The sequence below is a fragment of the Haliotis asinina genome, chromosome 11 (genome assembly GCF_037392515.1).
Source record: "Haliotis asinina isolate JCU_RB_2024 chromosome 11, JCU_Hal_asi_v2, whole genome shotgun sequence".
NCBI lineage: Eukaryota > Metazoa > Mollusca > Gastropoda > Lepetellida > Haliotidae > Haliotis > Haliotis asinina.
In genome coordinates, this window is record NC_090290.1 from 27,072,556 (window position 1) to 27,096,662 (window position 24,107).

General features: G+C 38.8%; 1 protein-coding gene across 2 annotated transcripts in view; it reads right to left on the reverse strand.

Moving 5' to 3' along the window:
* Nucleotides 1-1,096: 1,096 nt before the first annotated feature.
* The window catches only part of LOC137256620 (CCR4-NOT transcription complex subunit 9-like), a 110,445-nt gene continuing 87,434 nt past the window's right edge, over nt 1,097-24,107 (reverse strand). The window contains exons 8-9 of one of the 2 annotated variants that reach the window (XM_067794503.1): nt 20,375-20,466; nt 1,097-2,227 (exon numbers count right to left, since the gene is read on the reverse strand). In XM_067794503.1, the coding sequence (XP_067650604.1) occupies nt 2,047-2,227; nt 20,375-20,466 (273 nt within the window). In that variant the 3' untranslated portion in view covers nt 1,097-2,046. The remainder of the gene's footprint in view (nt 2,228-20,374; nt 20,467-24,107) is intronic. The other variant, XM_067794502.1, reaches the window with a different exon arrangement.

A 24,107-nucleotide genomic window follows, 5' to 3' on the forward strand; every position in this document is an offset into this window, starting at 1 on the left:
TCAAGGTAGTGAGAAGGTTGGGTCGACATCCACCATTGAGACAGGATAAGTATATAAATATACAATTTTTTGTTAAAATTTTCAAATATTTAAACCTATTCTATCTCACATATTGTACTTATCCCACTTAATTACCCTATTTCACACAGCAGATGGCAAAGTCTCATACAGTTTAACTACCGAGGTAAGTTGTATGCACAAGGGAGCCAGGTTTCTGTGTAATCCATGGAACCCCTTAGCGAACTAAGCACCTTACTGAGAGGTGTGTGTTTTTCTGCCTTAATCTTTAACTTGTAAAGGGATGTAAACCCCGTTTTGCAATGGATTTAAAGAAAGCACCAGTCAACTAAGATCTAAGATCTTGGTCTGACCATCTCCTGTTTCAAGAATGTACTCGTGGACATACTCGGTAAGTAGAGGTCAGTAAGCATGCATGGAGATGGAGACAGAAATTTATGTTAAGTGTCAATACATTTGTTAAAGTTTTTCTGATATTTCTAAACATATTTCATTTTCGCTAATTCCTCAGCAACAATCAAAGATTATCATGCTTTACAAAAACTTACATGCCTAATTCTTTCTTAAATATTTCAATATATTTCTATCCAAATGGGATCCTAATTGACAGCAAAAATGTATTGCAAATGTTATTGTTTTCCAGAATTCCTGTTTTTCTTTATAATCATTCATATTTTCTAAAATTCATACAGAGGATCATCAATGATTAAGTTATTAAATACATTTCTGTGATTGGTTTGCAAAGCATTTGTTTTACAATGTAAAATATTCCAGCCACAGCAACACTCATTATCTTTTTACATGTTCAATCTGAATAATGACCTCACAAAAAATTTGATGCCACACAAATCTTACATGAGCTGTTTGTTTCTTCTAAATATGGTATTAAACAAAACCCTTTATGTCACTGCTTAAAAACAATGCTTTGAAGTATTTCAAGGAATATCACATCACATCCTCAGCAATGGATTAATAATATGAGCTCATGAACTGCAAGATATCGCTTTCTCATAAGCTGTTACATACATAATGTACATTGTATGTTATGAATCATGTGGCACTTAAAACCATCAAAGTATTTTTTTTTCATAATAAGTGAGTAGCTTTGAATCTATCTCCTGCCAGCAACTATTTTGTAAGATCCTTCACATCTATTGTTCATGTGTTTCTGTCACAAACATGTAGCATTAACTGTCTTAAATTATTGAAATCACCAGACTGTGCCTATGGGTATGGACAGGAAACTGAAATCCATGGCATTTTGAACACACACTTCATGCAATTTACTATTCTAAGATATCAAATGCACAAACTGACATGATATGTATGATGGAATCAGTTTATTGTCATATTTGATGTAATGCAATACAGGAAAACACATCCCCAAGTGAAAGTGGCTGGCACAAACAACAGGAGTACCTTTCATATATACAAACTTTGAGGAAAAGTTAATATATTCGTTACTTTAGTGCCATAAATACATTTGAGTAGTGTGACAATAAAGTCAAAAGGTTACAAATGGGCAAATAACATACAGCATGCCATGCCATAAGCTCACCTGGACCCCTGCTGGTGATTGAGATATAAATATGTAACCATGTGACTGACTCTACTAAAACAACTAACTTGCCAAAAAATCATAACACAATATAGTGTACTTTCAACTTGTTCCAGAAGTGAAATAAGTGCCTAACCATAATTACTGTCATTTTTTTTACTGCAGAACATTTCAGGAATTAAACACCTTAAAGACAAGAAATTATAACTCTTTAAAACTTTAACTTTATGCATAATGTTGTCTTGAATTAATAAATTACATCAATTACTGATCAGGGCTCACATGCACAAAGCAATTTTAGTGACTCACTCCCATTCTCCAACATAGGCTTAAGATAGTTGTAGTGCTGACATCGCTTTGTGCCTGTTTAGCCTGGAGGGTGGAATCAACAAAATGGTACTTGGACTTTGTTATGACTAATGAAAGAACAAATTAACAGGAACTTGGCTGACATAGGTAGTTTGTTTTAGTCACTGTTGATGAAGAGGTGTTGTCATGCCACGAGGGTCAGGTCCAGGGCCAGTGGGAGCTTCAAGGTTAACTTGCAGCTGAGAAAGCCATCTTTTCGTAGAGTTATCATCTTTAAGACATGTGGCAAATGTGCTGTCTTTTAGCTGGTCTGGTAGGCACTGGCGCAAAGCTTCACATGCCCTGTCAAAAGACAACGGATGTTTCAGTAAATAACATTTCAAAACAATAAATACTTTATGTTCCACCACATTTTCTGAAGGAATTTTACAAACTTGTCATTATTGAATAAAATTATACAGCAAACCAGGCAATGATTTATAAATTCAAAAGAATAGTCATAAACTGTATATTTGTATACTTATTCTATCTCAAGTATTGTACTTTCTCTTTAAGTCAAAGAATTAGTGGAAATGAAAAAACTTGAAAGAACTTTTCTTGACCTCCAGTCAAAGATTCCATCCTCCATCTTGTACTCCTTTCTGCACATTTCACGGTCTCTTGTGAGAGTGATGCATCACACTCACATGACCATTCCTAAAGGATCCTTCTTGCTCTTGGAGTAAATGTGTATCAAGGTAGTGAGAAGGTTGGGTCGACATCCACCATTGAGACAGGATAAGTATATAAATATACAATTTTTTGTTAAAATTTTCAAATATTTAAACCTATTCTATCTCACATATTGTACTTATCCCACTTAATTACCCTATTTCACACAGCAGATGGCAAAGTCTCATACAGTTTAACTACCGAGGTAAGTTGTATGCACAAGGGAGCCAGGTTTCTGTGTAATCCATGGAACCCCTTAGCGAACTAAGCACCTTACTGAGAGGTGTGTGTTTTTCTGCCTTAATCTTTAACTTGTAAAGGGATGTAAACCCCGTTTTGCAATGGATTTAAAGAAAGCACCAGTCAACTAAGATCTAAGATCTTGGTCTGACCATCTCCTGTTTCAAGAATGTACTCGTGGACATACTCGGTAAGTAGAGGTCAGTAAGCATGCATGTCTGTGTTTCTGAGCATAAAAACTCCACATTGTATGTCAAGTAGTCTCCCCCTAGACTACCATTCATGCCTTAGTGCCAGACGAAGTGAGATACGTTTAGTCCCATAAAGTAGAACAAAAGACTGAAGTAAGGTTCAATAATTTATTCTGAATGCATACTAGCCACATAAAGAAACTGCTGTGTCAAAATGTTATCCCAGTTGATAACTACGATAACAATGTCAATGGTACATATGGAAGGGATCATGAGACCATAACAAGTTGGGAGAATTTCAATTGAAAAGTCAATCACAATGACATCACGAGTCCACAAGTGGAACAGGGATTAAACGACCATGTCACAAGCTCAGTAATGGGTATGTCCACCATCAGCATAGAAAACAGCAGTGCACAGATGACACATAGAGCCTATCAAACATGTACGGAAGGCTTGTGGGATGTCAAACCAGATTCTCTCAAGTTCTGTTGCAAGGTCAAAGATGTTATCTGTCGGATGAGGAAAACGGAGTAGACAGAAGATCCATCTCGGGGAAAGGTCCAGTGAATTTGCGGGACAGGGCAGTAGGTCAATGTTGTAGTGTTGCAAAAAATCCATAGCAACCCTAGCTGTATGAAGCGGGCATTGTCCTGTTAGAATGTTAACCCAGGGCCATGACGTTGCAGAAAAGGAATTGCCACAGGTCAAAGAATCTGATCCCTGTAGCCCACACCAGTTAAGTTGCCCTGAACAATCACCTAAAGAGTTTTTTAGCAATTTGTTATTCCACCCTAATCACCACAGAACCGCCACAAAAGCGATTCCTCTCCAGGACAAAGGCCGGTGTGTTCTCCCACACGTCCATTGTCACGTTGTCATCCATCACAATGGAAAATGTTAAACCAAGACTCATCTGCAAAAACATTTCTCCACCTAAACAAGGTCTGAAGACATGATTTCTGCACCACATTCGGCAAGCTTGCCGATGACGTTGTGTTGTGTTGTGGATATGTGCAGTCCCTTGCTATTGAGACATTCCCCAACAGACCATCCAATGGCCTCGTCATGCAGACGTTAGCCTTGGCATGCCATGCGTTTCAAAAGCCATTTAATTTTTTTAATGATTGCAAGGGCAGGGGTTGAGCTTTCCAAAGTGACGGTATTGCGTGACATTCATTTACTCTCTTTCCCAGAATGCACTTGCAACAACATCTCAAGGACAAAACCTTACGGAATGTGGCATGTGCATGCATGTGGGATATATGTCACTAATCTCTAAGTTTAAATCCTTATATCATTGCTTGATAAATTTAGATTTTAAATTTTTGTATGTACAGTTTCTTTATGTGCCTAGCATACAAGAAATCAGCAAACTGCATGCTGAGCCCGTCCCTTGAGTGTTCTGCGTTGACGGGCTGATATTTGAGCCAAAACCAATGGGCCAAATTGGTGTAAACCTTCCACATCGGTGACTGATACGTCTAGGTAGGGTGACAAAAAAATAAACATGTTGGACTTCCAAAAGCATCCCCCCATAATCATTGTAAGGGAACAGTTACTATATAACGCCATAGTGAAGGCTAATGTCCTTGTCTCCTGGGAATCTGATCTTGCTAATGGTGGTAATTCGGGGAACATGTGAGCCTGCAGAATGGTTGATAGCATCCAAAATGATAAGGTGGTATGAGGTAGTTGGACTTTAGATGCAGTAGATAGATGGATGAACAGCTGTTTCCTTAATCTGAGTTGGTTCAGTGATGCAGCCAAGCAGATTCAAACTGCTTTAACTGAGCAAATCTTCAGTAGTAGTAGTAGGATGGTAAACATACCATCTGTCTGTCTGGGCAACTGGTTTTTAGAGACGAAATTCCACCGAAGCCAAAGAAAAACCCTGCCATGCTCCTGTTTGAACTTCACCCTAGAAACATCTAGTGCATTCAGCTCTGATATATGAGTGGCAGCTGCCAAGGCAATCAGGAAGAAGGTTTCGAATGATGTGCGTTCAAAGTCTTTGTCTTGTAAAGGCTCATACTTACCGGAGACCAAATGATGTAAAACAACAGATAGACACCATGCTGGTGGTTGGAACTTCCAATATTGGTCAATGAGTCTATAAGAACACAAAAGGTACCGAAGTTGACGAAACCTTTACCCTAGTAGAGGTTGCCAAGACAGTGTTAACAGAAGCCAGACAAGTGGCCAGCATCGTACCCTTCAGCTTCTTAGTAGAACAAAGATGTTGTAAAAACTCTGCAATGACCTGGAAACAAGCAGAAGTAGGTGAATAACCACCTCTATTCATACAAAACACTTCAAATCTTTTCCATTTATCATCATACAACAAGCGAGTAGAAGTGAGATAAGCAATCGTAATAGCCAAAGCTACTTGTTGCGAATATCTGTTAGCTACCGGTAACAGTGATTTCTGAAGATGGACCATGCTTGAAGATTTAGCACTTAAAGTGAAGTCAGGAGCTGCTCCAATGGAGAATGAAGTATAGGTCATTTCGATTGGGTTGAGGGGATGCATTGGTTCTGTGAGACTAAGTAGTTCAACGAACCAACTTCTCACAGCCTAGTAGGGCGTGACCAAAATAAATGTTATGTGTTTTATTGTTGCTCTGGGTAGATGAGCTGTTGCAGGGAAGGCGCAGGCATTTAGACCTTTCTACGAGATTGCTAAAGCATCCTGATCCCAAGAAGGTTTGTCCGGAATGGGAGGTAAGAACTTGGGAAGTTAAATCTCGCTGCGAATAAGTCCACCTGTGGTCTGGTTAGTCAGTAACACATCGTCTGGAATACTGATGGGAGCAACTTCCTTACTGTGGGAGATGGTTAACTGGACCGGGAGAGAAAGTTTGCAATGAAGTTCTTGATCCCTGGAATGGGTCTTGCTCTTAAGATGATGAACCATAGCACTAAATCGAGATGTGATGAGTCTGTTGATCAGAGATGGTTGATGTAAAAGACCACTGTTGCACTGTCTGACTGAATCTTGGCGAAGAACTGCCTCTATTCATACAAAAAATAGATTGGTAGACTGTAGATGATTCAATCAATGTTCTATTGCTACAACTGCTGCTTTGAATTCTAACTTGTTGATTTGCTGGTCCGTTCTACAGATGACCACTGCTCTGCCTGCTGATGATCGCCCAGATGTGCTCCCCAACCTAGTAGGGAGTGATGCATTGGAACAAACAGCTGCAAACAGACTCCTCTACAAACATTCTGCTCTTTGAGCTATCAATGTAGGTTGAGGTGGAGTGATGGTGGAAGATGAATCAATACATTTTTATATTGAGCTTGCAGGTACAGCTGTTGAATCGGTCAGTGTTGTAATTGACCTCTTAAGTGAGTGCTTGAGCTGATGTGAAATAGTTTTGGTCTCTGGGTTGGTGTCAGTTGTGAATACCCTTCATGAATGCGATTACTAATTATGATAACAGTATGTCAATGTTTTGGTGTGTATATGGCAAAAGTACCAAAGTAAATGGATATTTCAAAGGCACTAGCACTGAAGTGATCGATGGTACAGGTGGTGAAAGATTCAACGCATACCTCAGCACTTTTGACATGATATAAGATCGATCAACCGATTGAATCATCATAGGATCACTGACAGGTAGGTTAGTTGTACCTGAGTGAGTGAGTGAGTTTAGTTTTACGCCTCACTCAGCAATATTCCAGCTATATGGCGGCGGTCTGTAAATAATCGGGTCTGGACCAGACAATCCAGTGATCAACAACATGAGCATCGATCTGCGCAGTTGGGAACAGATGACATGTGTCAACCAAGTCAGCAAGCCTGACCACCCGATCCCTTTAGTCACCTCTTACAAGCTGAGTCGCCTAGTCGTACCTAATGTTGTTTGTTAATCACAACAACATTGAATGTAGGTCCAACAAATTTTGGGTCTGCTTCGTCTTATCTGTGACGACTCTCAAAGATGGAGATGATCAATGCAATGAATCTACATTTCTGTTCAATAATAAAAGGTGACAATTCTCTGATAAATAGGACTCTAAAGAAGCATCCAGAAAATCATCCTTGGTTCTGATGCTCGTGTGTGGGATCTCCTTTTTTCTACTTTCTTAGGATGATCTACTTTCAAGTTTCTTGAAGATGGGTCATGCTCTCCTGATGTCTTCCAATAGTGTCTGTCCGCATACCAGCAGGACCAAACTTGCGTAATATTCAGTGAAAGCTTCCTCAGTCAAAGGCTTACAATAAGAACAACAATTATGAAGAGGAGCAAACACTCACACATTTTGTCTTCCTAGAGTTAGATGTTTCTTTCTTTCCCATATTTTTGTTCAGAAAATTTCTAGTTCACCACGTAGCATCTGTCTGTACTGATTGGAGACAAAGGGAGAATGATCACCAAGGAATGGTCATGTGACTAGGCAGTGAAGTGTGATGTATGCCTCTCGCGAGAGACAGCAAGATGTCCAGGAAGAAGGAGGGTGGGTGCTTGGACCAGAGGCTGGGATAAGTTCAAAAGGTTTTTTTGTTTCCACTCTTTCTCAGATAAAAGAGAGACAGTACAACACATGAGACAGGATAACTTTGAAAATTTGCATTCTAACTGAAACAGCAACAATGCTGCTCCGAGTTGATTAACTGAAACATTATAATATGAAGAATTGGCCAAAAGGGGAAAAACAGCAACCTCATCAACAATAAGGTCACTACAGTCCAAACCCAAACAAACAAACAAACAAGCAATGCAACCATAAAATGCAACATGTTGTATTCTGCAACATAACTATTGACTCAAAACTTAAAGTCAGACTATTAATTAGTGAAGGAGTTAAGTTTTATGCCATACTCAGCAAAATTCCAGCTACATGGCGGTGTCTGTAAATAATCGACTCTGGACTAGACAATCTAGTGATCAACAACATGAGCATCGATCTACGCAATTAGGAAACAATGACATGTCAAACCAAGTCAGCATGCCTGACTTCCTGATCCCGTTAGGCACCTCTTACAACAAGTATAGTTGCCCTTCAAAGCAAGCATGGGCAGCTGAAGGCCTATTCTACCCAGGACCTTCACAGGCCACATCCAGTACTGTGTTTTTGAGATTAATTAAGCATTTCTTATGCGTGGATGGTATACTGACTGATCCAATTTGATCCTATTTCTGTGTTTTTGCCTCAATATAACCATGTCATGTAAAAATATGATGTCTACAGGCAAGAAATTTGTTTTGTACAAGTCTGATAGATTGCAAAGCTTTACATTTAGATCCAAGTAAGGGTTGGACCCACTTTCATAGTAAAAAATCATGTGTAAATTTGAGAGATATGTCCCCAGTTTTATAACAACATACACATTTGATTTATTTGCATCCGGAAACTAATAACAACATTGACTTTGCCAAGAGTTTGAAAATCTGTTTACCAAACTCAGATTCTCTACTAAATTTGAGTTTAATACCGATTTCTGTTCATTCTGGAAAATGCATGTTCCTGCGTTTTCTCAAATTTGAGCAAAAAAACTCAAAAACTCAAAAGTCAAAACTCAGACTTGAAAACAAATAAAGTCACATTTTTTGTAATCTTTTAACCATTACATATGAAAGACTTCAGGTTAGTCTTAAAGGTCACATATGCTCTAATAGGGTATAAACACAAAATCACTTGCTGGCATTGTTATAAATGAAACCCCGTCATTACAAATGCTCATTTCGATCTTTAATTACCTTAAATCGACCTTTTTGTCAACAGTGCACAATTCTCAACCGCAAACAAAATTTCAACCAATCAGAGCGCCGCGTCTCCATGACGTAATAGTGGGTATAGAAATGAGGGTCTGTGCAGTATTCATCTACATATCAGGGGTTAAACTATTTCGTTTACAGGTTTGTACAAACCTGAAATTGTGAAAACTGTTGAGAAAAATGAAAGCTATATGTTCTCACAATCTACTATCATTTAGTTTTGTCTCCTGCTTTGCCTAGTTTTCGAGTTACAACCCTTGTTTTCATAGACGATTCTGTCAAAGTCACTTGGTGTCGCTAGGTTGTAATCCGTGTTAGGTGGTATAAACCTACCCGTTATTTGTCATCATTCACTTGATGCTCAATTAATGAATTTATAACAGGTATAATTAGTGGTAACGCCACTTAGATTACCCGACAAAGGCCCCCATTTGGCATTTCTTTTGTCTGGATCGATCAAAGGATTGACCGATAACACGCTGATTGATTAATTAGTTTTATGGGGATTTAAATGGGGGATTTGTCAAAAGGTAGTGTTTATGTATGTACATTTACTAATCTATACTGAATACACTCTGTCATGTCTGTGTCTATGTAAAACAACGCCCTTCTTTCAAAGGATTAACCGCCAATACATTGATTGATTGCTCATTATTGGCTAACTAAAGAACTTTTTAAAAAGAATGATGCACATTATGCAATTAGTTGCCATGTGTGCTATCTTGGGTAACCAATGAAACTATACAGCAATGTGAAAAACCTGAAACATTTTTGTATATTAGACACATCACTTGGGAAATCTTTAGATGAATTATATGTCACTTGTTTTTGTGGATATTGATGGATACATTCCTCGAAGAAGGTAATAGCCCGACATTGCTCCTAGAACTTTAATTTTAATGTTTGCAATTTTGTTTTTAATACGTTGTTGTAGCTTCATTGAATCACAGAATCATTGTTTTTGTTGTTAAGTGTAATGATGCAGACGACATACACTGGGGTGTGGGTGCGAATTATTATTCATATAGGAAAACTATGAAATGTCTACATATTACATTCCTGTTATACATTTACAGATCGCTTCTTGTAATTAAGTTTCAAAATGCATACAAGCATGATTATAAAGTAATTAGGATTATGAAACCAAATGTAAAGATGTATACTGACAAGTGTGTACATACTGGTGAGCGACCCCGACCTCGCTTAGGTTATGTTACAGGTTTTGTCATGCAAACTCCTTTTGGTAATGATTCAAATACATATTTATGATTTTCTAACTTGATGAGAACAAACCATACATAATCTCATTAATTCAAATGGATTTGACTTCAAGACTTTCAAAAATGGTGGCGCCTGGTCTTGGGATGAATACTATTTAAGTTTGTTTTCGCTTTCATCGACTTACAAAAGGACAATTACTTTCTACTGGTAGTAAAATATGTATTTTATTGATGGACATTAGGATTTTACACGACATTGCTTATAACATAACAATTTCACTCTTGGAAGTGAGCTGGAGGTCAATATAACATTGCTTGCAATATAAATGTCACTTCGACCCCCACCTTGCTTCCTTGTTAAAAGTTGTGTCATGCAAAATCTTTTAGGCCATGATTCAAATGCATATTTAACTATCAGTAAAAAGTAGTTTTGATTTTCTAACTTGATGAGAACAAATCATATCCTCAACAATTCAATAAACTCAATAAACGGACTTCACGATTTTCTAAAATGGCGGCGCCCTATCTGAGGATGAATGCTCTTTAAGTTTGTTTTCACTGGTAGTAAAATATATATTTTCTTGATGGACATTAGGATTTTACATGACATTGCTTATGACATAACAATTTCACTCTTGGAATCGGTCAATATAAGGGGTCAATATAAGATTACTTACGATAACATTGTCACTTCGACCACAACCTCATTTCCGAGGAAGAAAGCATTATATCCATGCAAAATCCATTTGGTCAGCAATGTGTAGTAAGCAGTCTTGATTTTATAAACTCGATGAAACTTGAACTCCATTTTCTGTCCTGGAAGCGTGGTAGGGGGCGAACCATCCAATTTAGTATATACCACAGGCTTCCACAAAGCTCACTTCGCACACACCAACAACCAATTTAAGCACAAACTACGGAGTCTGGTGGAAATCTGTGCATAGTGACACCATCACCCGACCCCAAGGAACAATTGACGGCAACACAACAATTCGGCATGTCTTTGGTGACGTCGAGAAATCAGCAACATGACGAGCTTCCTACACATTTTCTATACATTTAACAGGAAACCGTTCCTTCTATGACGCCCTGCGAAATTCAGTTCATGAGTTCATGGAGTCTTCATGAAGTTCATGAAGACTTCATGAAGAGTTCATGAAGTGTTCATCAACTTTAGCTTAAATCTTCATGAACTTACTTCATGAAGACACACTTCATGAAGACTTTGTCAACTTCATGAAGTAATTTCACACTTCATGAAGTTTTGTTACTTCATGAAGACATATTTCATGAAGACTTCTTCAACTTCATGAAGTTATTTCACACTGCATGAAGTTATATGTTACTTCATGACGTTTTTGTTCATGAAGTAAGTTTAATCTTATTCACTACAAATTGCCAGAGTAAACTACATTAAAAAGAAAATACAGAATAAATATTACAAGCTACAATACTTTTATTCATGTTAGATAAGTTGTTATGTAAACGATTACAGATGAGGCATAAACATACTTTCCACATATTTAATTAAGTTTAAATTATCTGTAAATCCTATCTCTTGTGGCATTACTAGTGTTTTTCTAGTAACTTTTGTTGTTGTTTCATAATATATACAACAAACAATGCATAAAAGAACGCTAAACGATTCTGTGCCTAACAGTTGTTTTAGTAACACAGGGACTGTTCAAGTTAAAACTTACCTTCTTAAAATAGCTGCGTAACCACTTGGTACTGTGGAAGTTTTCTACTTGTCTTCCTTATTCATATTTACTCCATAAGGTAAAGTTTTCCTGTCAAAATCGTCTCATTTCTTTGAATTTCTCCCGTGATTGCTCACGATCGGACATGCATGCAGATACTTTACTATTGCAAGAACGTCTTCCGCAAAGTTCATAACGAAGCAAAAACATAAAACAGTCAGAAACATTAACAGTCGACTCGGTACTAGAAAAAAGAAATGTGGAAAAATATTTTGATATATATATTCTGACAGCTTTCATAACCCGCAAGTTGATCTTCTTCGTTGAAAACATTCAATGCTCTCGATTTTAGAACACATTCCACTGTCACTCCCTGTCCAGCAAGATATGACCCTAAAACTACGTCAGTTCAGACTAATGAAATAAAATTTACGACCAGGGACATGTGCATTATAAACTATTCTTCCAAGTTATGATCGACAACGGAACGTGAACTCAGAACTTGTTTTTACGGGATCCCCGCCGTTGACAATAATACGACATGTATATTGACAAGTTCTAATTTCGATATTGATATCTAAATATTGTAATTCTTGCCATTAACTGTTCATAAGATGAGAAATTATACACTGTTGGTATGATCGAGTAACTTTCGCGCCAAAACTGCCCCGCCCTTCTTCCGAAATCTATTGCGACTTTAAGAACGGATAACAATAATCATACATATTATTTTATTTATAGACACGATTTATTCCTGATCTAACGTTTATATTTACACTTAATTTTTCTTTTCTATCAAAAAATGTCTTTACTTCAAACTTGCAACATTCGATATGGAAAGACGCAACCGTTTCCCGGCATGACGCCATTGCTGCTGTCTTCGAGCGCGAGAGCGAGAGCGAGGCAGAAGGCGCCAAATGCAACTTTGCCAACAGACATCGATTCAGGCAATGAATATCACTAATGAATTTGCGATTCGCGCATTTCGTGGATAATACAACGATGGATATGTCAAGAACTGACTCAAGATAAAGGAATCGACTAGATTAACTGCCCATGGATGCATCCCAAGTTGATTTCCATGAGCGGTACGTAAATAACAACAATTTTGAAATTATTTTGAGTGCCGGAATATGCATATACAAACATTGGTGAAGGAATAAGCGGCTAGAGTGCAGTTTACTGGGCGCGCGACCCGGGACTGCTCAGCGCTCGCTAATGAGCGCGCTATAGTGATAGCGCGCTGTAGAGCTACTGAACTGTCTCACTTTACCGCGCTGATGTATCCTTAGGGTTAGGGACCCCACTTCTAGATCCTTAGGGTTAGGGACCCCCGCTTCTAGATCCTTAGGGTTAGGGACCCCCCCTTCTAGATCCTTAGGGTTAGGGACACCCCCCTTCTAGATCCTTAGGGTTAGGGATCCCCCCTTCTAGATCCTTAGGGTTAGGGACCCCCCTTCTAGATCTTTAGGGTTAGGGACCCCCCCTTCTAGATCCTTAGGGTTAGTGAGTAAAGGTTAGGGTTGGCAAACCTTAGATGCGATTATATCCATATATCCATCCACGAATCGAAAGTCAAACGATAAACGTCATCGTATATCATAGCTTCGCTGGATTGGCTGCACAACATCTTGAAAACAATGCCTAGGTGTGGCTTCTCGCTTTGATGAATGGGTAGGCGGGGCCTAGCTCTGCGCATGCGCAGTGAATGAAAACAAACCATAATAGTTTGTTTTCATTCACTGCGCATGCGCAGAGCTAGTGGGGTAAAGACCCGTTAAACGAGCACTAACTAACTGTGATCGCACCGGTGGTCCCGAGGTAGCGTGTCCGCTAATTAGTCTAATTAGAATCCCACGACCCCTGCTGACAGCGTTCGAGCCCCGCCAGCACAGCGAAAAAAATCGGAAAAAGCGCGCCCGGTAAAGTGCACTACTCCCGGGTTAGGGACCCCCTTCTAGATCCTTAGGGTTAGGGCCCCCCCCCTTCTAGATCCTTAGGGTTAGGGACCCCCTCTTCTAGATCCTTAGGGTTAGGGACCCCCTCTTCTAGATCCTTAGGGTTAGGGAGTAAAGGTTAGGGTTGGCTTACCTTAGATGCGATTATATCCATATATCCATCCACGAATCGAATATATCATATCATTGGTTGCACAACACCTTGAAAACAATGCCTAGGTGTGGCTTCTCGCTTTGATGAATGGGTAGGCGTGGCCTAACTCTGCGCATGCGCAGTAAATGAAAACAAACCATAATAGTTTGTTTTCATTCACTGCGCATGCGCAGAGCTAGTGGGGTAATGACCCGTTAAACGAGCACTAACTAATTGTGATCGCACCGGTGGTCCCGAGGTAGCGTGTCCGCTAATTAGTCTAATTAGCCAGTTGAAATCCCACGACCCCTGCTGAAAGCGTTCGAGCCCCACCAGCTCAGCGAAAAAAATCTGAAAAAGCGCACCCGGTAAAGTGCACTACTCCCGAATAAGCAACTCTCTTTGAGGAGAATGACAGAAACATTTTTTAAACATAAAGCAGTGTATCAAGTGTTGTTTTTACACAGTGTATGTCTCTTAGTCTCAGAAGCAGGCCCCCCTAAATAACTGAAGGAATTACAGCAAATTTGAAGGAATTGCATCTCAAATGTAAACAAACGCAGCCCACTCGCGAAACAATTACAGCGATATCGGTAGTTTAGCGGTAATAACAGAAACACATCGGCCCTATCAGAAGCAATGTTGTTAATACTGGAAACACTCTCGGCCATTTTCAGAGATTTTTCGGTCGCGAGCGGAAACTCACGCAGCAAAACACCCGTCTCGGTGAGTTTTGTTTTTAGTTCCTACTATTACATTTATATACTTATCCATCTTTGACCACCCGTGTTGAATGCGTTTAGGTTTGAGGTGTTGTCGGGGCAATAGCTTATGTTTTTAGGAAAAGACAGTCACTCTAGAAGAGTGTCACAAGTCATGCCACTGGAGGTTGTTTACATCTGAACATCGAAGTCGTGCCGATGATTACGAACGTGCGCTAGATATAACATCATTTTTTTTTGTAAAATGTGTTTAAATTTGTCAATTGCACTTCAAAGAAAGAAAAATTATGGCTCATAAACTTCTTCAAGGCGCACGTTCATGAGAATTCGTAATCATCGGCACGACTTCGATGTTCAGGTGTAAACAATCTCCAGGGGTATGACTTGTGACACTGTTCTGCAGTGACAATCTTTTCCTAAAAACATAAGCTATTGTCCCGACAACACCTCATACCTAAACGCATTCAACACGGGTGGTCAAAGATGGATAAGTATAAAAATGTAATAGTAGGAACTAAAAATACAACTCACCGAGACGGGTGTTTCTTCCAACGACGCCATGTTTTGCTAATGAGTTTCCGCTCGTGACCGAAAAATCTCCGAAGATGGCCGAGCGTGTTTCCAGTATTACCGACATTGCTTCCGATAGGGCCGATGTGTTTCTGTTATTACAGCTAAACTACCGATATCGCTGTAATTGTTTCGCGAGTGGGCTGCGTTTGTTTACATTTGAGATGCAATTCCTTCAAATATGCTGTAATTCCTTCAATTACTTAGGGGGGCCTGGGAAGGAAAATCAGTAATGTGTACAGAATGATAATGTGAACTTTGTGTACGATGGGACTTACACGGGCATGTAACGCTGGTGACTTAAATCTGAGCACATGCAGATGGTGTCAGAGTTCAAGGTGCTAGTTTAGTGCTAAGTTTGTTTGGCTTAGATTAAAAACAACAAAATAAATTCAAATGAAAAGGGAGATAATTGCTATAGGCACTTTCAGGGATGTTTCATTTTCTCTCTCTCTCGTTTTTGTATTCAGTTTTGGAATAATTACCGATTGTAAATTAAAAGTGAATGTACCACCAAGTTCAGTTACATGAAGATACGTTTTTCTATTTTATGATGTGCTGATTATTTTAAGTGTTGGGAAATGCAGATATTTCAGAATATATCTGATTATGAATGTAGACAGTGATTTAGAAGCCAGTTTTTTTACTTGATATGCACTCTTTGTATTAAAAAAAATAATTTAAGGTCATCAGTGTAAAAGTAAATTATTAAATTATTTAAAATAGTTTAATTAATCAGGTGAAAAATTATCTGAAACAAGTTATATATATATTTAACATTTTGAGCAATTATTTTTTTTTAAACAACAAAGTTTCAGTATTTGCTTTAGACTCTTTGAAATGGAAAGACTATGATTAAATGTTGTTGGTTGCAATGTTTTTCAGATTTCCACTGGGTGATTCTGAGGAAATGGGGGCGATTCTGAGGAAATGGTCCTAATCATGCAAATGTTGAAACACAAAGATGAAGTTCTGCCCGATGATTATATACCTGAGCCTTAGTGTTCACTCTTCACACTGAAGACTTGGGTTTGATTCGTCACATGAGTACAATGTATGTAGCCCTTCTCTTGGGTTCCTTGTCGTGGTATTGCTGGAACTCAACTCACTCAGTCACTAACCATTCTTAAACCAATGTGGGCATCTTCAGTGATGTTACCACTGCTCTTCCTGAAGGTTCTTCCATCCTGTTTCCTCTGAGATTAATCATTGTTTAATGTTAATTGTGATGCCCCATGTACAACTTCCGGGTAGATGATTATAGGCCCTGTTGTAAATTCTCTGTTGGTTGTGACTCTCATTGTCTACTTAAAAAACATATAGTCTGAAGGGATTACACTTTCTGAAATTGCATATTACAATCTACTGCATGAAATGGTGTTCCTAATGAGTTCATTTTCCTGGATACAGATTGACATCCAAGCTGTAGTAAAGATAGAACAAGTATATATGGATGACAGCTTCTTTAATTCTAGATCACAATGTTTGGATACAGGTTCTTGTGTTGTTTTTAAATAATTAATCAGAATTTTCTGCTGAAGATTTGAATAAAAAGGAATTCCCATGAAAATCTAGTTTTCTGTTTGTGTCCTCTTTGCTGCTTGATATTTAATTTATGTTACATCTATTGGTGATGAATTTATATGTTGCCTGCCAGCTTGCATGGCATGGTCAGATTATGTGACTTGTGTTGCAGAAAAAGGCTGAAAAGGCTCTTCAGGAAGTCTTCATGAACAGTTCAGGGGGTCTTCATGAACTCTTCAGGAAGTATCTTCATGAACTCTTCAGGAAGTCTTCATGAAGTAGATGTCTCATTTAATGTTCATGAACTCTTCATGAAGTATCTTCATGAACTCTTCATGAATTCTTCATGAACTCTTCTTGAAGTATCTTCATGAATTCTTCATGAATTCTTCATGAAGTATCTTCATTAACTCTTCATGAAGTAGATGTCTCATTTAATGTTCATGAATTCTTCATGAAGTTTTCATGAACTCTTCATGAAGAAACTTCATGAAGAATTCATGATTTTTCGACAGGGTCGTCACTGTTGGGCTCTGGCGACAGAGTTACGTAACCTGTCTGCGATTTCGTTTGCGAGCGAGAGATAAGCAGATGGCTTTTTAGCAACCTTTGAGCGCTTGGTATTAATAAACCACAAGTTTTTTTTAAAATAAAATGGTGTTTAGTTTATGACTAACCAAAAATCTTTCATATGCAGTGATAAAAAGAGTACCAAAAAATTGAGTTTAGTGTCCCTTTAAGCAGAACACCAATTGTTTTCCTAAAAAACGTAATACCGAGCAATAGCCAAAAAGTTGCCACCTTCACTCGCGCCCTCAAACGAAACCACAGACAGGTTACATAACTCACCAGAGCCCTGAAGTGATGTCATGTGAGGAAGGATTTTCAGTTAGTTGTATATAAAATGTGTAACAAATTTGCTGATTTCTTGACATCAACAAAGACATGACAAATCATAAGGTTGCTGTCAAATGCTCCCAGGTGTCAGGTGATGGTGCCAGTTCATGCTAAATATGATGTTTTTGAATGCAAAGCGAGCAATGTGGACGCTTGTACTAATTCGACTGGGTGGTTGGACACCTACCTCGCTTCAACCCAAAACGATGCTATTATTAAGATTCATCGAGTTACAAAATTGAAACTACTTACTACTAAATGATTGATAACCAAAAGGATTTGGCATGGCACAACTTGTAGTATCAGGATTTCTTCCTTGGAAGCAAACGAGGTGTTAGTCGAGGAGACAATAATATTGTAAGTAGTATTATATTAACAACCCCTTCACTTCCAAGACTGAAACTGTTATGTTATAAGCAATATCAGGCAAAATCCTACTGTCTATCAATCAAATATCCATTTTACTACCAGGGGGAAGTATTTTGATTGAAAAGGACAGGGTGAATTTCAACCAACAATTTTATTGTTGAATCCGTGCGGATTGAACGTGTGGAGCTCAAAGATCCACATTAGTTCCGTGGAGCAGCGGAGTTTAGTGGTCGTCTCCCGCTCAGGGCTTGCCTTGAGTTGAGTGATGATAGTGTAACGGAGATCATTCTTTTGGTGATTGGGGAGATTGAAATGATGAGCGACTGACTTGTCTCTCTTATGTGTAATATCCGCAAAATGTTCAGACAGACAGTCTTGTTCTGAAAGCCCTTTTGGTTTCACCTACATATTGTTTTCTGCAAGTGGCGGCTTTGGCAGTGATGTTCACGAGTCGTGTATTTAAAGCCAGTGTGGGTACTGTGAAAGTACCGGGAAGAGTTTATGTTTCTGCAGACCACCGGCTCCACCTGCGGACCACCAGCCACCACCTCCGGGTCACGTAAAGCATATAATAACCCAGTCACTGCTAGCTTCTTTGTCTGATGACTCCAATCCAGGACGAAACTAGTTACCCAGTGCTAGCATCTTAGCCTCCCTCGCCTATACCGGTCTCTACTACCAGGAGAAAGTAATTTAGATTTTGTACCTCTGTGAAAACAAACCTAAATAGTATTTATTCTCAGACTGGCAGATGTTTGAGACAGGGTTCAGCCATTATTTAAAATCGTGGCGTTAAAATCTAATGTCTGTTTGAGAATCAATTAGATTATGGTTTCTTTTCATCAAGATAAAAGATCAAAACTACTTCCTACTCGTAGGTAAATATGTTTTTGAATCATGACCAAAATGATTTTGCATGGCAGCAATTGTGACATAACAATTTATACTCATTATGACAACAAGCGATTTTTACAGAATCGTCAATTGAAACAAGTTGTTTCTTGGAAAATAGCAAAGGAGGTGACAAAATTAAATGACAGTACAAAACCTAGCCCCTCTATTTTTCAAAACAATTGTCATGATAGCAGGTTTAGACTAACGTATGAACAAGATAATATAACCCCGGAAAAATACATGAATACTATAGCGACTCACATAGGCATACAGTCATGCACCGTTTATCCGTTTATCCAAACCTCAGGTATCCGGAAAACTCGAAAAAACGAATTCACAGCGTTGTAAAATTACTCACCTATCCGGAAATCTGGCTTCCGTAACCGTATGGCCATTTTCACATACAAAACACTAAATTATGTGTAATTTTTGTCATGTATATCTGGATGGTTGAGCACCTGTATGTTTACAAATGCAATTACAGAGGGCCTCACGTGCCATAACATAGTCTTTGAAGCATGAGAAGATTAACTACCTCTGAGTAGCAAGGTGACACTGACAAGGTGACTAATTTGGAGGCGTGTCAATTTGTGGGTCACTATAATTAATTAATCCGGATGATCCATCAAGCCTGGACAGCTGTGAGCGAAAAGACAATTGCTAACTGCTTTTGTCATGTGGATATTATCCAATTAAATGAGGACCCACAAGAAGACATGGCCTTGTCGGAACTTCGCAATGTACTACGATCCTTTGCACAAGTTGCAACTGTGACTGTTACTGCCGATGATCTTGCGAATGTCGACAGTGACGAACTGACCGCTGAAAGTCTTCTCGCTTTTCTACACAGGCAGTGATTTCTTCAGGCAAGCGTAACTGCATGAACAGGTATGAGACTGATACATGTATGCACAGATATTTGTTTATGTGTAATCAATAAAGATTATTTCTGATGCCTACTATGTACTTTTGTTTGTACATATGGCCCGAGGTTCAGATATCTGAAAATACGCCTACCCAGACAATTTCAATAAAAACACAATGGTTCAGATAAATGGGGCATGACTGTACATCATATTACGTCACGGAAGTACGCCCCTCTGATTGGTTTAAATTTTGTTTGCTGGAGAGAACTGTGCACCATTGTCAAACAGGTTGTTTTAAGGTTAATAAATTTCAAAATACGTACTTTCATTTTTAGTGATGTCAGTAAATGATTTATTTATTTGCAATCCCCTTGATTATGTGAGATCTTTAAGTTTGTTTCCAGAAATCAGGGCCAGATTCATTTGGCTATGATCTTCCCGGAGGAGCCATCCAGACACTTATAATGGTGCCTGGCAATTGTTGCATCACATGGATGATAGAATGAAGTCATATTTTCTTATCAGAATGAAACTGGTTTTCATAATTCTATGACCTTACTGTTGCGGTTTGAGCACTGAGCATGACAGTGGCATGGCAACAAACACCATTGAACAAAACATGTCTTTATGCAATATTATCAGTTTGACTTAGTACAATATAAAATGTTGATCCCCAGCAAACTTTGTTAGTATGTAGTCTATAACAACAAACTATTGATCTGTCTGTGTTTTTTTGTCAGACACATCCCAGTACTGAAAACTTACCTTGGGTTGTCTGACAATCTCAGGTAGCATCTAACCACATGCTTGAGTAACCTTGCTGATGGTTCTTTAGACAAGTGTAGCACCATTTTACCCTGAAAAGATTGAAACAATCTGTCAGTTATTTCTAAAAGAAAACAAAAACAAGGTTATGGAGCTCATCTGACCTAGAAAAAATGTAATGAGACTTCAAACCAGTGAGCCTGCTTGAAGGTATTTTTTCATCCCTTTCAATCCCATATTGTTATCAATATCTATCATCCCTACACATTCAAATGATTTCTTTTCAAAGAAGTCAAATTGGTTTCAATTGGTTTTGATCAAACAACTTGATGTCTAGCATGTAGAATGTGCCTGAAATGTGTTTTGGAAGATTTGTACATTCTATTACCAATAGATATCTGCATTTCTACTTTGGTTCCATGAATGCTGTAAGTCGGGGTAGAAAATAATAATATTGTAAATAACTGAAAATATGCATTAGGTCAAACTTCTTACTGTACCTGAGCCAATTTCCAGTGGACAGTTATTCCCTGTTAGTATAAGATTTTATTTTACAATTTGGGCCATTGTTCTGGCAAGATTTTTTTGAGACAACACTGATGAGAAAATTCATGCAAGATTTCAGCTTCGGTAGATGTTGCAAATGTATTAACAACTCCAATTGTGGAATTACTTCACATGAAACGCCCAGCAGGTAGTCATCAAATATCGTTTATGAACTGTAGTTACAATTTAGCATTTACAATTTGGCAAGCTGCAACCAAATTGATCTCCTGAGATCAATACAATAAACTCAATACAGTAAACTCTATGGATCTCGAACCCCAAGGGACCATCCAGACAGGTTCGAGATATCATGAGATTCGAGATTAAAATACATTGTAAATATGCACATTGTGTACATATTACTGCATATACCGGTACACTGAACTTGTATATGGCAACATTGCAAACAAAAAAAGATCTAGTGTCATTTTTTGTTTGTTTCGCAGTAATCATCATAATCATCATACACTGTATACATACATAATTAAAAGAATAAATTATGTATAAATAAAGATTTTATTCTAAAAATTTGTTACATGTACATGTCAGAATGCTTGCGATGGTGATGCCTTGCAATCAGTACAGAGATTGGATCCTGTCAGTCAATGTGGTGTCCTCGTTCAAGACACAGTCTATGATTTCGAGCATGCAAATGATTTGGGATTAATGGGTTTCTTGGACAGTGTAAGCAGCTTCCATTCAAGGCAATATTTCCTCTTGAAAGTCTCTTTCCTCCTCAAATACGATTTCTACTAATCTCCAAGTTGTCATCCGCTTGTTCAAGTTTTGTTTTCTCATGTGCAATACGGTCGTAAAGCACATTCAGTTTGGCGATGTTATCAACCAGCACTCCAGGCATGATTTACACGACTTTTCATAACCCTTGCAGTTCACATACCGTGAAAGGGTTTTCCCTCCTTGTGGACAATATTCTGTCTAGTTTGTCTGATGCTTCCTTGACATGTTGCAGCACGTCTCTCAAATCATCTTGATCCAATGCGTTGGCAGTAGCACTGAGTTCGGACCGTGTGGTTTGTTGAGCATCGGTGGTCTTCGTGGTAAGTCATTGGTAATCTTTGAAATATAATCAATCTTGGACAAAGCCAGTGTTCACGAATAGTGTCTGACCCTCTGACAAATCCGGCAAAGTTGCCAATGGTCAGACGGAAGTCCCCAACCTGCTGGCCCCAGTGTCTGACTGAATATATTACAATCACTTTGTCTGAAGTTGTAATTTGTGGCATGTGACACTTGTTCTCTGTCTATAAATTGATGTTTATAATGTTCATCATTATATAATGTTAATAATTTCAATGCCAATTATAAGAAATGTCAAATCAGAAATGTGTGTTTAATTTTGTTCCATGGGTCCTGTGAATTTTCAGTGGGTCTGACAGACATCTCAAACTTACAGGACCCAATATCCGGTTACTTTGAAACACTATTCGTAAACACTGCAAAGCCGACGCCAATGCCATGAAGTCTTGCCAGCAATGACAAAGCGAGGGGTTTTCCTGAGCAGACATTCACAAGAACAATGTGAGAAGCATTTTTCACCAACAATCCATGCACAATCTATCAAAACCAACAGCTGTTTGTTTGACTCCCCAACCAGGGTGTGAACAAGTCATTGTCCCCTGCATGGTTCAACTGGCGCCAAATTTTGCTCTGACTTCTGACAAAGACAATTGCAAATGGTCACTCCATCGTCATGAACACCATCAACATCAGCGGGAATGAGGTGCTGGGCATCGATGACAGCCACGTGTTTTACTCTTACATGGATCTCTTCAGAACTCAGGCCGAACATGGTGTATCAAGGCATCTGTATAACTAACTGTAACTGTGTAAGCGATTTGGTTGTGCATGGGGTCCAGATTCATGCAAGACTAGCTTGCACGTTGTCTGAGGGGCACGTGTAGTATTACCTGGCGACAGTGAGTTCATATCCCATCAGGCTTCTACAATTTCCTTCCAACTCGCAAACATTTCAGTAAGGTTATCTGGAACGAGGTGTCTTTTGTTGAGAGTACACAGTTGGATGTAATTCCATGAGGAAGCTTGCACATCGCATCTATTTTATTTCTAGCTTGTGGTGTTGTGACTGCAGCTGACATTTTTCAAAAAGAAATTTTCAGCCTCACTACTGAGAAGTGCGGCAATACGTTTGATAGTTAGCCTTTCGACAGACTCCATTCTCACTAAACATGAACATTTCTAACACTATTCCACTGATTCTCGTGAAATTAATACATGTGATGGGGGAAAGGGATCAGGGCCTTATCAAAGCCCGGTAAAATTATGATTTGAGAAGAACATGTGCCCGTTCCACTACTGTGTATACTACTGGTAGTGTCAGCATAGATGGGCGAAATGATGATGCAACACAGCATTCTCAAGTGTGGCATTGCAAATATGATGGATAGGCCACAAGATGATTGCCAGTGCAAGGACTTTGTTGACTCATCCCAAGTGAGAGGCATGAGGATGTAGGTCTCGCAAAGATAAATGCTTTCAAAAATATACTTGGCTGAAAGAGTAGTAGGTGAAGATACTATGCTCCTTGCAAATATCTTCAAACAGCTCCCATTTGTTATTGTCACTGATATGATCACTTTCGCAACACCTTTGGATCTCTGAAAATGCACCGAGTGTGAAGATGTCGTGGCTGTGGAGACCAATGGAGTTGGCCAAGGAGTTGTCTTTTTGTGGAAAGGACAGAAGGTTTTGGTCTGCAAGGTGTGAGAGAGCGACAAACAAACAGAAGTGCCAGACTAAAATTAGATGACATGTTTAGAACTTCAGAAAGGAGGCCATTTGGATCAGAGATACTCTACAACTGGGATAGGTCACTCGCTTGCTTTCTTTACCATTTGTACTATTTAACGTGTGCCTCGTCATGCTTCAGTGCACACAGTGGCTTGGCTCATTCCCAGTGCAACTTCAGCTGTGTTTAACAGAACTTCAGCCAGTTTATTGTATCAGTCGGAATTTTACAATGAATGAATGAATTATAGTAAGAATTAAGACCAAGAATTATGTGAATAAATGAAAGAAATGAAGAAAAAGAATAGAAGAAATACGTACATATGTGAATGAATGAAAGAATAAATGATACACCGCGGCCTTCCCTTCCAAAACATGTTAGAGAACGCAAAAGTATCGCGAGAACACGTGTTAACATCAG